The sequence below is a fragment of the Vigna unguiculata genome, chromosome 3 (genome assembly GCF_004118075.2).
Source record: "Vigna unguiculata cultivar IT97K-499-35 chromosome 3, ASM411807v1, whole genome shotgun sequence".
In the NCBI taxonomy this organism is placed as follows: Eukaryota; Viridiplantae; Streptophyta; class Magnoliopsida; order Fabales; family Fabaceae; genus Vigna; species Vigna unguiculata.
In genome coordinates, this window is record NC_040281.1 from 35505394 (window position 1) to 35521022 (window position 15629).

Here is a 15629-nt window from a genome sequence, read left to right on the forward strand (position 1 = left end):
ATTATTAACAATAAATTTATATACTTTTATTTTATATAACCACCCTTACATTAATGAGACACATTTTAATTTTTGAAATTATTTTTATTAGTTCTAGTAATTCTCTTAATGTCTTCCATAATTAACCTATTCACAGCTTCAATTTTGATTAATGAGAATATTAAAAATTAATTCTTAAATGTTCCTTGTAGGATACAAGATTAGACTATAAAAAAAAAAGCCAAGACATTAATATATTTGATTTATTACTCAATGACTTTAGAAAACAAGTAGTAATTAAGGATGTTTTTAGAGAAAATAATAAAACTAATTCTTAATAAAAATGCTTAGTCTAACTTTGAACTCGGTCAAAGTTTGTTTACAGAAGGAATTATAAGAACTAAGGAAGGCATTTAATTAATGGTATAATTAATAAATTCAAACGTCAAAGCATATCCTAATCATACAAAAATGTAGTAAAAAAGCACTTTCCTTAGTAGATTTTGCATGTGATCGTGATCCTAAAGCATCTGCATGACACATCAGCACTTCCTTTTTCTTTTAGTTTCTCGGTCTTTTTGGCAAGACCAAGAATTTTGTGTTATATAAGGTCCATAGTTTTGCATATTTTGTACACAAGTTACAGAAACTGATTAAGCTATTCACAATGGATAGGTCGAGCTCACTCTTTTCATTTGCTAAACGAAAACGCAATTCAATGCCCTCTCTGCAACAGAAATTGCTAGATGAAGAAAGCCTTGCTCAATCACAACCAAACACACACTTTAGAAAGCCTGGATGGAAAGCCATGCCTTACATTCTAGGTCTGTCTCGTAACTTCTTTTATTTGAATTTCATATTCTAAATTTAATGACTTTTTTTTTTGCATTAATTCATCCTTGCATTAGTTTTAATTTTAACTTGTCGCCTTTTAGTAAGGACCAAAATGAATAATTTGAAGTTAAAGGAATCAAATTGAAATTTTAGAATAAGTAGTTATAAGAGACGTTATCAAGAATGTTTTTAGTCCTCGATAACATAAAATTAAAATTCGTTTTTATTTAGATTTTTGATACATTTTGGTTTCAAGACTTTAAAAATAAATGAATATATTCTTTTTTTAATTTTATTTTTTTTTGTCAAACACATTTTTTATTTAATATTGAAACGAGAACATGTCAAATGATAAACAACTCAAATACTAACATGATATGCGTTTGACATGTCCAAACAAAAATTATTGTAATTGATTTAAAAGATCTGTATCAATTTATTTATTAAGTTTAAAAATCAAAATTTATCAAATTTTTGAAATAAACAAATTTCAATTTCATGTCTTCTTAATCAAAATTTATCTAAATTTTGAACATGAAAGAATTTTAATCTTATGTCAAAATTAAGAGACTAAGTATATATTTAATCTAAAATTTTAATTTTATGTTGATACTTGACTATTCAGCTGTGTTGGGGACTATAATTAGAATGAAATGTGCAGGAAATGACACAATTGAGAGGCTAGCAACATATGGAATGCAGGCGAATTTTGTGGTGTATTTGATGAAAGTGTATAACATGGATCAGGTTCTTTCAGCAAACATTTTGAACACATGGCTCGCTGTCTCCAACATTACTCCTCTGATCGGAGCCTTTTGTGCTGATGCCTACTTGGGAAAGTTTCGAACAATCGCCCTTGCATCTTTTGCCAGCCTTGTGGTACCTTTTACTTTCGTTTGGATTGATCATATTTGTATCTATCTCATGCTTTTCATATACAATCACAATAAAACCAATGGGTGAATGTTCAATAATTTGGATTTTAACCTTTTTTTCTATTTGACTAGGGCATGGTTACTGTGATGCTAACTGCTTGGGTGCCACAATTTCATCCTGCACCATGCTCCATTGAGCAGCAACAGAGTGGTGTGTGCCGAGGCCAATCAAATTTTCAAATGGGTGTTTTAGTTTTTGGTCTTTTCTGGTTATCTATTGGTTCTGGTGGAATAAGGCCTTGCAGTGTTCCCTTTGCCGTTGATCAATTCGATTTGACCACTGCTGAGGGAAGACATGGAAGTAGCACCTTCTACACTTTGTACTACACCACACAGACACTGGTCATGTTGATAAACCAAACTGTTTTGGTTTATATCCAAGATTCTGTTAGTTGGACCCTTGGTTTTGCACTGCCCGCTCTGTACATGATTGTTTCAATCCTTTTTTTCTTTGCTGGCTTCAAAGTTTATGCCTATGTTAAGCCTAAAGGAAGCAACTTTTCTGGCATAGTTCAAGTGCTAGTTGCAGCACAACACAAGCGTCATTTTCATCTGGACACACAAGCATCACTTTATGATCCACCACTCCAAAATGATTCAGAAGGAAAGCTGCTTCTTACAAATGATTTTAGGTAAATGATATGCTTGTAAATTCCTTTACAGGGTCACGTAATTTCTTGTGTTACTGACTGATTTTTGTTTCTTAGATGTTTAAACAAAGCTGCTATAGTGATGGAGAATGAATTGGACAATGATGGATTGAACAAAAACCCTTGGAGACTAAGTAGCATCCAGCAAGTGGAAGAGCTGAAATGCTTGCTGAAAATCATGCCGATATTCGTAACCAGCATCATAGTCAACATTCCCTTAGGACAACAAGCAATATTTGGAGTATCACAAGCCATGAAAATGGATAGGCATTTGGGACACAACTTTGAGATTCATCCTGGCTCGATAAACGTGATAATGTTGCTGTCAATAGGAATATTGCTCCCATTCTACGATCGAATTGTTGCTCCTGCACTGGAGAAAGTGACCAAGCAAGAAGGGGGACTCACACCCCTTCAAAGGATTGGATTTGGACATGCTTTTGGTTTTCTATCAATGGTGGTTTCAGGGTTGGTGGAGATCAAGAGAAGGGAATTGGCCATTTCTTCTGGTGCATCTATATCAGTGTTGTGGCTAGCTCCTCAGTTCATTCTTCTAGCATGTTGCCATGTTTTTGCAACAGTTGGCCACACTGAGTTTTTCAACAACGAGTCCCCCGAGGGCTTGAGAAGTGTTGCAAATTCATTGCTATGCCTCAATGTTTCAGCTGCTAGCAACTTGAGCAGCTTCATAGTAAACATTGTTCATTCTTTCACTGGGAAGCAGGGTAAACCAGATTGGCTTGATGGAGACATTAACAAGGGCAGATTAGAGAACTTCTATTTCGTGGTTGCGGCATTTGGATTGTTCAACATGTTATGTTTCATAGCATGTTCTCGTAAATATCATTACAAGGTCCTTGTGAAGAACAACATGATGGACAAAACTTGATTCTTTCGATGTTGTTGGTGTTGTTCTTTCATTGTATTTGAAGTTTCATTTCAGCAAGTATAGCTATCTATTAAATAATAGGTAATATTATAACTCCAATTCTGTTTATACCAACGATTGTACATATTGGATTTATGACAGAATGAAGTTTAAACTATTTGCAGACAAATCATGTTCCACCATGTTATCTGTCTCTAGTAGTTAGGTTGCACATTGCAAAAACACCATTTCTGTGAAATGTTTCATTATTTGATATTCACTTTATGTAATTTGTTTTCGATCCCATAGAAATATACAGGTTTCTATGTTAATCGGTTGAGATGCTTTCTTAAGAAATTTGATCGAATTAATAAATATTTCTATTGCGAATATCCACCGCTAAAATCATAGCACTATAGTGACTTTATATATATATATATATATATATATATATATATATATATATATATATATATATATATATATATATTAAAAAAAAATTGCAACACAAAGGTTACTTGCAAAAATCATAGTAATTTATGGAATCATTGGAAAAATATTATGGTTAAAATCTGACTTGATGATTCCACTAGTTGAATTCGATCCAAGGTTTTCTATTAATCTAATTTTAATTTTAATTGGATAAAACCCGTCAAATAGGACATATAAGCGAAAATTTCGACAATGAAGGATTTAACATTCAAAGTTTTAAATCTATACATACAATACGAACTATAAAATTTATATTTCAATCTAATCTAACAACAATATACTACTAACAAGTCCAAAACATAGAAAATCAATATTTCAACAATGATTTAAAAGTAAATCCTCGTACCTTAATTATTATATTATTACTGCAAGAAAATCTTGAAAATTTTGTGTAACAAAATATAATTAGTCGTTGTAGTGATTAATTGTCAATTTGTAAACTAAAAATTATTCATAATTAAAATAGTTTAAAAAATTACAATTGATCTCTAGACTCATAACTAAAATAATTTATATTATCAATAGATTTCTAAATTTGTTATTAACATTAATTATCAAGATTTGTTACCAAAACAATTAATTTCAAAATTATAAATTGATCTTTAATTCAGAAATTGTCCTCTAAAGATATTTTTGGTGATTAAATTATGTTATTATTTAAGAGATTTTTAATGTATGAATGAATTATTTCAAAAGCTTAAAAAAATCTGAAGAATTCCTTGTTCTCATGATGTTTGATTGAGAAACAAAACATATCCATGCATACCTATTTTGATAGAGATTTATTCATTTGGGTATGATCTCACGTGCAAAAACAAAACTCTACAAATGAGATTTGAGTGCATGCTTTAATTGAAATTTTAATCGACCAAAATTGTCCATCACTCACCCCCATTTTATTGACATTCTGAAGGAGAGAAAAAAGGATCAGAATCGACCCGAAAAAAATTAGAAAAAAATCATAAAGAATACAAATAACATTACAAAAGAAAATTTAAATAGCGATCAGATTTAGAAACAAAAAATAACTAGTCATTATAATAACTAAATTAGTCACCATTTTATAAAAAAAAATTATTGATATATAAAATAATCTCTATTATTAATAATAATTGATTTGCAAATTAGAGTCTAAATCGGTCTCTAAGATTAACTATCAAAATCTTAACTGATATTTTCAATCGGTAATAGAGATCATTCTAAATATCAATAATTTGAGGTTATAAAATAGTGTCAAAATTAGTAGGTATAAGGACTAATTGTTTTTTGTCTCTCGATTTTGTTGTTATATATAATGATTTTCTTTGTAGTTAAAGAAGAGTTTATACATATATTGCAAAAATAAAATGAATAAAGACAATTAAGAAAATTATTAAATAATGACCAAATTTAATTTCATAAAATAATTAATTACTATAGTGACCAATCTATATATTAATTTATAAATTAAAAAATTTATTGATAACTAAAATAATTTCAAAAAATTATAACCGATATCTAATTGGTAATTAAAATAGTTTCTATTATTAATTGGATTATAAATTGGTCACTAACATTAGTTACCGATGTTTTGGCTATCAAAGGAATTGATCTCTAATTAGAAAATTGATCTCTAAACATATTTTTTTTGTTAGTTATTATTTAAAAATTTAGTTGTAGTGTAATAAATTTTACATGACTTTATTTTTAGTCAATGTATTAAGTATAAAATAGAGAAAAAAAATATGAAATATGGAGTCATGTATTTTTTTCATATTTTAGTCAATCCATATTTTTAGTCAAGTTTGCAATTGAAAATATATATATTTTAGTCAATCCATATTTCATATTTTTCTAGAACATTGCAAACTCGTTGAAAAATATATAACACGAGACGTGTATTTTTTTCTTCGATGAATGGACACAAAAATAATTTAACAAAGATTTAAAGTTTTTTAAATATTGTAATTTGCAAAATTTATCTCTAAAATTTTAATTGGAGGGCTCCATTTTATTTTCAATTACAATCAAGTCAATCACCGGTCTTCTATAAAGTTAAAGATGAAAAAAATTTTATATAAAACATTTGTCTTAGTAATTGTTAGACTAACGACTTGGTGTCTTTTTTCTTTTGAAAATATTTGGAATGACCTAAGGGTTGTTAAAGCAAATTGGTTCATCACATTTGAATGTGTAACTTTGTGATACACATTGAAAGAACTTGGTCCCCCTCGCCCCACTCTACCACTCATGATGACAAACTCTTCACGCAATTATCGTAAGAGAAAATTACGTTTTTGGTACATGTACTTTTGAATTCATAAATTTAATATTTAAATTTTTAAAATTATGTAATGTTATATTTATTTCTTATGTTTAAATTTTTGACAAATGTTTTTCGTTATAAAATTTATATATATACATCTAATCTCATAAATATTGATGGGGGCATGAGTTGATAAATAGTTATCGTGGCACATATCGAAAGAGTCTTTCTGAGTATAGATTTATTAGAAACTCAGCACCATATGCAATGTTGCCCCCACAACACCGTTCGGACATATCTTTGTTATTGTGCATATAAATAAGGTTCTTGTTCCTCAGCAATCTCATCCACCAAAACCTAGTTACAACACTCAAATACAGAACCTTTTGGTGTGTGTCGATGTCAGCCAAGACATAAGCCAAAACCTCACAATAAGTGGTTCTAGGAGTTCACAAAACCTACCTAGCTAGAGAAGAGAACCAAACAAATGAGAAATAGTGAAAAGATGTTGGGTACTCATGACCATTATAACACTCCTTCTTGGTGGCTTGGAAGATGCATTTCTTCATGTTTTTCACCATCTGAAAAAATGGAGCCAACCCTCAGAAACCTTCCTACAGCTGCTTCTGAATCACCACATACCAACCCCAAGAAGAAGCGTGGAGGATGGAAGGCCATAACTTTTATTTTAGGTCTACTTTCTCTTTTTTTCTCTTACTGCATATGATTTTTCTCTCCACTACTTCATTCGTTCATGCATTCACACTTTTTTTTTTTTTTAATTAAGATACAACTACAATCTTTGTCTCAGATAGCAAGTGAAAGATAGTAGAGAGTTCTTAACCACACATCACACAATTTTAGTACAACTTCACTTAAGAGATTCAACTCAAGCTTTAGTTTTAGAAGACACTGCTTTTTTAATTCATTTGTCTTTTTTAAGATTCTTGTCTAATCATTTCTTACATTAGTTGTTTTTGGTTCATAAACATTATGAACTGTTGTCTCCTTTTTTATTAGCTGGAAAATTTAAGAGTTTAATTTTTTCTCGCTTTCTCTCCTTATGATTATAATATTTTTAAAACATTACAATTATTGTTTTTTCTTGGATTTTGGTTAACTTTGCAGGGAACGAAACTTTTGAGAGGTTGGCGGTGTTTGGTCTGTTTGCCAACTTTATGGTGTATTTGACAAGAGAACTTCATTTGGACCAAGTTACTGCTTCTAACATTCTAAGTTTATGGTTTGGGATCACAAACTTTGCCCCACTAGTTGGTGCCTTCATTTCTGACGCCTATGTTGGTCGTTTCCGGACCATAGCTTTTGCATCATTTGGTACCCTTTCGGTAAGCTCACTCATTTTATACAACTTTTCTTTTTCAGCTAAATTTAACACAACTTACTCATTTAGTCACCCTCGCCTTTTTTGTGGGCTTCCATATAAGAGGAAGTTATGCATGTGCCATTCAATCAACCAATAATATACCTAATTTTCATGTACTATGTCGTCAAATATTGTTATGATTAAAAGAAAAAATTAATAGTTAAATTATTTGGGAGACAATCAAACATGGTTTTCTTGTTTTCTAAAACTCAGAACTACCATTTCACTAATTATTTTCTTTTCTCAAATTCGATTGATTTTTTACAGTTATTATGCATTTCTAGTTTATTCAAAATAATCAATTTCACATATGAACGACACATTTCATAAACACCCACTTGTCCCACCTGAGTTAGCATTAAATGTTGTAGGTCATAGTGACAGGTGGTAAATGCACCAGTACTGTAGTATGGAACAATGTCTCTTGCATTAATGATTCTAGTTTTTTAAATTTATGATTGATTTGTTTTTTTTTTAATTCAAAAAATTAACATCATACCTCATATTCTGCATATTAATCACTTCTACATTTTGCAACAGGGAATGATCGTGGTGACTCTAACATCGTGGTTACCAGAGTTGCACCCTCCACCTTGTAGCCCTGAGGAACTAGCATCTGGGAAGTGTGTTAGGGCAAGCAATTCTCAAATGGGTGTGTTGATTTTGGGACTATGCTGCTTAACCATAGGTTCCTCTGGGGTGAGACCATGCAGCATCCCATTCGGTGTTGACCAATTTGATCCAACCACTGAAGAAGGAAAGAAAGGGATAAACAGTTTCTTCAACTGGTACTACACAACATTCACGATGGTTCTTCTGGTGACTCAGACAGTGGTGGTCTACATCCAAGACTCTGTGAGCTGGAAAATTGGGTTTGGAATACCCACTCTCTGCATGCTCTGCTCCATAATCATGTTCTTTGTGGGCACAACCCTTTACGTACGAGTGAAGCCTGAAGGAAGCATTTTTTCTGGTGTGGCTCAAGTTCTGGTGGCCGCTTATAGAAAGAGAAAACTCAGGTTTCCAATGAGTGAGGAGAAGCCAGAAGATTCACAAGCGTGTTTCTATGATCCCCCACTTGCTGGGACCACGGTTGTGTCAAAGTTGCCTTTAACCAAACAATTCAGGTCAGAAACATAGCTGTCATCATTCACACTAAAAGGCTCATTTGAGTTCCACTACCAATACTTTTATACATGTGGTGTCAGAACTTCTCTTCTGTGTTTAATATATATGTATCATTGTCCCATGATTATAGTAGTTATGTGCCATGAAAATCATGAAACATCTCTACTAATTGCCTTTAAAACTTGGATTATTTTATTATGAACAAACTTCAACATGGAAAAACATTCCCTTATAACCCACCTTAACAATATAATAGTATCTTTGAATTAAAAAATTAAAAAATATTACTAATATTAATTAAGATGTCGAATTGAAAGCTGCTTTCCATATTTTAAGGGCCTTTTTTTTAAAAGAAAAAGGTAATTTCAAGCATAATTTACAAAAAAGGATTGGTTGACTTTTTTTTCTTTCAGAAAAGGGTGAAGTCGTGCATATGAATAACGACTTCTACAATAAAATTGATAGATGTGTGGATGGTTTTTGTGTAAATTTTTACGAAAGCAAAGTCATCAAGTATTCTAACGATTTTTTCTGACCGATGATGAAATTTAGTATAACGGAAATCGTTTTCAGTGAGGACGACTTCAGTTCAAGAGCAACACGTTCAAGAGCAACACATAAAAATCTTTAGGATACTTGATGACTTTGACTTCTTAAAAATTTATACAGAAATTTTCTACACTCCCCATGATTTTATTGTACAAGTTGTCAATCTATCTGCACGACTTCACCTTTTTCTGAAAAAAAAAAAAATTCAACCAACCTTTTTTTTGGTAAATTAGCCTGAAGCTTAACCCTTTTTGATAAAAACAAAAAAAAACGTATTTTAAGTGAAGTTATAGGTTGGTATTTGTGTTTTGCCAGGGCCTTGAACAAAGCTGCTTTAATAATGGAAGGTGAGTTAAATCCAGATGGGACCATAGTGAATAAGTGGAGACTCGTTAGCATCCAACAAGTAGAAGAGGTGAAATGCTTAGTGAGAATCATCCCAATTTGGGCAGCAGGGATCCTTAGTCTCACTTCCATGGCACAACAAGGAACATTTACTGTCTCACAAGCAATGAAAATGAACAGAAACCTAGGACCCAACTTCCAAGTCCCACCCGGTTCACTTGTAGTCATATCATTCATCACCATAGCTTTGTGGCTCCCAATCTATGACAGATTCTTGGTGCCAAAGCTCAGAAAAATTACCAACCATGAAGGAGGCATCACCCTGCTCCTAAGAATTGGAATTGGCATGGTCTTCTCTATTCTTTCCATGCTTGTGGCTGGCATGGTTGAAAAAGTGAGAAGAGATTCAGCAAATTCAAATCCAACACCACTTGGAATTGCTCCCATGTCAGTCTTTTGGCTAGCTCCACACTTGATCCTTATGGGCTTCTGTGAGGCATTCAACATTATAGGACAAATTGAGTTCTTCAACAGACAATTTCCTGAACATATGAGAAGCATTGGAAATTCCTTGTTTTCGTGTTCTTTTGCTGTAGCTAACTATGTGAGCACCATAATAGTCAATGTTGTTCATCACACTACTAGAACACCTACTCACCCAGATTGGTTGACAAATGATATAAATGCTGGGAGAATAGATTACTTTTACTATCTTATAGCAGTGTTAGCCACGCTGAATCTGTTCTTTTTTATATTTGTTGCCAGAAGATATCAGTACAAGGGAAGTGTGGACTTCAATGATGAAACTCATGAAGTAGAGCTTGGATCTCACAAACCCTAAATTTAAGAACCACATGAATATCATGTATAAATATACGTGTATGTGTGTATGTATATAGGAAGACATCACACAAATAAATTGAACGAGTTTTATTATATATATTCCTTTCAGAAGTTATGTTACAAAATAAAACTTAAATATATTGTTTTTCTCCTTAGCATTTATATTTGCTTTTTCTCCTTATAATAATAAAAATATATATTTGACTTTTCTGCTTGACAAAAATGTGTTAGAATTTCTATTAACATGGATTATTACCGGAGTGCATATACTCATATATTGATTTCAGTGGCGGAACTTGGACAAAAAATGTAGGGGAACCAAATAAATTTGTTATATATAATTTTTTTTAGTTAGAAAAAAGCTCTTAATCTTTTCTCTTCATTCCCTCTACTTAAAATATAATAGTAGAATTCAAAAACAATATTACTATCATTCATTATTATATCATGTTATTATTTTATGATACCAAACCATGAATACCATTTTAAATAAGTCATTCGTACCTTATCAATTTGATTGTGTGATATTGTCAAATTTGAGGCCGTTTTTCTCGCGTTGTAATGAATTTTTAAATTTATTATATTATAACTCTAAGAACTTTAGATATTTGTTTTTTATTGTCTTGAATTATTGGTTCTCATGAAAATTCTCAAGTTTAGTTAATGTAAATGCATTTTTTTCATCTTTATCACAAACCTACCTCTTTAAAAAAAAGAATCAATTTTTTTACTTTTTATCATAATCTTTCTAATATAAATTTATCATCTCTCGCCTATCTGAAAAAAATAAAATTTATATTCACAAATCACAATTATCACAATGCAAAACATAACAAAACTCATACCACTTTAATTAAATAAGCAACACCGTATGAATTCAAAACTTTAAAAAAAAAATTACCATAGATAGCAAAAAACACAAAATCCCTAAATTTCACAATTAAGGATTATAATAATATGGGGAAAATTATAATTAGGGTTCATACCAATTTCATAAAAGAATCCCTAAAATCATAATTAGGATTTTATTAATTTGGGATAAACATTCTAAAAAGAATCATAAATTTAACATACATAAATCAAATCATAATAAAATACTAACCTTGATATGAGAGATCATGCAATAATGTATACTTCAATCTCAATTTATGTGTTTTCCAACCTCTATTTTCCAATCTATCTCTTTGTATTAATTTCTCATAATTTACATGGTGGAAAGATCCTATAGCGAGAGAAAAAAAATTTTAATCTCTTTTATAAATCAATGTCTCCATTAAATTTTTTTTATTTTATCTTTTATTATAATTTTTCATAATATAAATAATATATAAATATAATTTAAAATATATATAAATATATATAAAAAATTCAAAAAAAAAAAATTGGGAAGCCACGGCTCCCCCGTCACCACATAGGTCCGCCCCTGATTGATTTGTCTTTTTCTAATTACTCTACTTTTGCGTCCGTGTTCGAAAATCTCATACTAAATTGAACTTATCGATATTGAATATAGATATATCAACTTATTAAAATAGTATCATATTAAAATGTTATCAGATTTTATCATAATCAAATAAAAAAAAAGTTCTTTGAGACTATTATGATTCACTGATTAAATATTAGTGTCTCAATACAAAAAAATACACAATAATCAAATTTTATTTTTCTGATATAAGAGTTAACTGTACTTAGATTTAATTTAATACTTGAGATTTCTTTTATCTTTATTTATAATTAGTGAAAACACATGCGTAATTATATCAATATGTTCACATTTTTAAATTTTCATAAAAATTTGAGTTAACATCAATAAAAAATATATAATTTTAATTTTTAAAATAGTTGTTTAATGTAAAATTAGAAAAATAAAATATGTATATAAAAATAAATTTTTAAAATAACAGTTAAAGATAGCAGAATTTTTTAAAATAATAATTAAAGGTAAAATATTCATAAAATAATTAATTTTTAAAATAATAATTAAGGGTAAAATTGAAAAGATATATTATTATAAATATAGATATAGATATAGATATTAGGTGCTTTATTTTGAATTATATAATTTAATTGAATCTTTACTTATAACATTTTTTTTTCATGCTTACAATGTAACTATTTTAATATTACTGATTTTGCGAAGATATAAATAAACTTTTAAACGAAATAGTCTTATTTTATGTCGTTACATAACCTTTTTATCTAAAATATGACTATTGTTTTTTAAAAGTGATGTAAAATATGATTATTTTTCCATTAAACATGCTAAAACTAAGGTTAAAAATACTATTACACACTATCATTATAGACACTGAACTTTAAATATATATGAAAATTACTGTTTTTACGTTTAACTCGAACCACCATATAAATGTTTTTTAAAGTCATATGGAGTAATTAGGTGATTTTTTTAATAGTAAGATGGAGTAATTAGATAATAAAAACCTTATTTTCCACTAAGGTTTTGCACCTCAACCTTTGCGCTACTGTGACATTCTTAGTAGGAACAAATTCTACATTTTCGTCATGATTCTAAAAAGGACAAAGAAAAACCCTACACCAAGTGACTTTTCAAACACACAGCTCAACCAAACTAAATCATTCGAGCAAGATGTATCATGCTGGGCCTGCTTTTTGAAGTGATTAAATACATCACCATAGATATGTTTGTCTCTTATTCGGGACTATTAATAATCTTTTATTCAACTCATATGTCTCCATATTTGACTCTTTGTCACAAATTTCAAATTTGTCAAATTTGGTGCTTTGAAATGTCGGCATATTACATATTTCAAATAAATTCATGTTCAATATTATTATTAACTTTAATAAATATAAATATATATATATATATATTATTGTTAATTTTGATATATTAATTATGTTGATATTTCAAAATCCATTTGTTATTTATTATCACAATAAAAATTTATTAAAAATATATATAAATAATAAAAAAATATCATTCATGGGAAACTATAACTACGATAAAAAAATTATATTTTACGAAACAAAACATAGGTAAGTTATACCTATGAACAAAGTTTTAAACTAATACATGGAGGCAAAACATGATATCATTTATGATGCTATGCTTGTTATGTAATAATCCTAAATTAGTTAACGTATCCTCAAAATGATTCCTATCACGAAAAATATGAAATACTTTAACCTATTAACTAGAGAAAGTGAAAGTGTCATGTTCTTACAAGAATTTCAAGTTCTCTAAAATTATATTACAAAAAAAATAACAAAGATATCATCGGACATATAGATTATGAGAAGGGAATTGCATTCCCCTAAGACCAACCATTATTAAAATAAACTTATTATAGATGAAATATCCCTACTCTAAACACTCTCAGTCAAAAAAAAAAAAAAAGTAAAGGTGATAGGGGATCCTCCTGTCTAACCCCTTTACTACAAATAAAATATTCAACCAAGCTACCACTAACCCTATTGGAAAGATGAGCAAAATTCAAAATATGTAGAATTCAACCCAATAAATGCTCATGAAAGCCAAAATAGTGCAAGACTTGAACTAAAAATTCCCAATTAACATATAGTATCAAAATGCCTTGGAAATATCTATCTTGAAAGCCACATTACCTCTATTGACCTTTTTAGAAAGAAGATTAATTGCTTCAAAATCAAGTTAAATATAATCCTTAACACTCATACCTTTAATGAAGTCATTCTAATTTGGAAAAACAATTCTAATGGCTATCACAACAAGCCTATTAGCCAAAATATTGGAGATGATCTTGAACCGAAAATTGGCCATAAAAATAGGACAAAATTAAGTAATATGTTCAACCCTATCCACTTTGTAATTAAGGGAGTTAATTCTTAGACTAAGAATTGATTAGAGAGAAGGGAATGTGGTTTTGTTAGGACCATTTTTGTGGGGATTGTTAGGGGAGTTTTCAGAGTACAAAAGCATGGTCAAAGGAGACCTTAGGAAACTGTTGCAAAGGCTATGAGGGGTCTTGAAGTTAGAGCAATTTTTGGTGCAAGAAGGAACCCTTATAGTGCATTGGAACGGGATTTCCAGGTAAGGGGAGCTGCACCTAAGTGTGTATTTATGAAATATGTGTTTCGTGATGGATTGAAGTACAAAATGCATGTTTCCTTCCCTTTTTCTCAATTAAAAATTGGGTTTATGGGTTTCTGTTCAGAAATTGCCTAGCGACATGGAATGGCTGCCAGGCGACACATGTAATTTGCCCATATTTTTGGGTTTTGCTATGAATTGCTTGGCGGCAATTATGAACCGTTAGGCGACGCGAGCTCTGTTGATTTACCCAGCGTTTGTGAATGGACTATGGTTGTTTTGATTGTTCTGAACATGTTTTTTTGTTTGATTGATGCTATTTGGATGAATTGGGGATTTCATGAGCTTGAGGGGTTCTAGTGGATTTAGGTTCACTTGGGGCATGTATATTAGACTTGAAAAGAATGTGATATCATGTGTACTAGATGTTTAATTGATCATATGTATAACTTCAAAGTATGATTTCAGTTTATATGTGAGATTTGAAGGGTGGGACAAATCCTTGGGTTTTAGGGTTTCTTGTAGGTGCAAGAAAATCTAGGTTCTGCCAGAATCTTATGCACCGCCTGGTGGCAAGTTATGTACCGCCAGGCGATAGCCAGTACCCAATTGCATTTCGAGTGGGACTTTGAGTAGGGATGGCAACGGGGCGGGGCAGGCACGGGTTTCGCTATCCCATACACATCTCCGTAAAAAAAATTCATCCCCATCCTCATACCCAAACTCAACGGGTATTAAACTTTTGACCCATCCCCATCCCCACCGGGTAACGGGTATAATCTCGTACCCATACCCATACCCATTTTCTTACTACTTCAATATTAATTTTAATTAATTTTTATAAAATAATAAAAAATTATGACAAAGGAAACATAATATTATCAAATATTCAATATTAGAATGATGATTATTTTTTTGATATCAAATACTTTAAAATAAATTATAATTATTTACATTTTATATAATAATACCAAATAAAATTTCATGAGAACTAAAACAATTATTAAATTGCAAATATTAATGAAACATAATTGATAAAATTAAAAAATATTTTTTTAAAAATATAAAAGAAAAACAAATATTCAAATTAAAATATATTTTAAATGTTTGTTTACTTTAATCTTTTAAATTCTAATAAATCTTTTTCTTATACACTAATAAAAGTTATAATACATCATTTGATCAAAATGATACAAAGAACATAATTGATATTTTAAATGTTTATTTACTTCAATATTTTAAATTCTAATAAATATCTTTTTTATACACTAATAAACGTTATAATACATCATTTGATCAAAATGATGCAAAGAACAAATAATAATC

At 30.0% G+C, this 15629-nt stretch overlaps 2 protein-coding genes across 2 annotated transcripts; both read left to right on the forward strand.

The window, feature by feature from the left end:
• The first annotated feature begins 632 nt into the window (after nucleotides 1-632).
• On the forward strand, nucleotides 633-3404 carry LOC114179797 (protein NRT1/ PTR FAMILY 2.13-like). The gene is made up of 4 exons (XM_028066257.1): nucleotides 633-803; nucleotides 1475-1692; nucleotides 1821-2380; nucleotides 2456-3404. Exons 1-4 carry the CDS (start codon nucleotides 647-649, stop codon nucleotides 3285-3287), a joined length of 1767 nt encoding a protein of 588 aa, XP_027922058.1. The 5' UTR covers nucleotides 633-646; the 3' UTR covers nucleotides 3288-3404.
• A 2797-nt stretch (nucleotides 3405-6201) lies between these two features.
• On the forward strand, nucleotides 6202-10360 carry LOC114177150 (protein NRT1/ PTR FAMILY 2.13-like). The gene is made up of 4 exons (XM_028062406.1): nucleotides 6202-6695; nucleotides 7132-7349; nucleotides 7928-8514; nucleotides 9380-10360. Exons 1-4 carry the CDS (start codon nucleotides 6491-6493, stop codon nucleotides 10248-10250), a joined length of 1881 nt encoding a protein of 626 aa, XP_027918207.1. The 5' UTR covers nucleotides 6202-6490; the 3' UTR covers nucleotides 10251-10360.
• Nucleotides 10361-15629: the final 5269 nt, after the last annotated feature.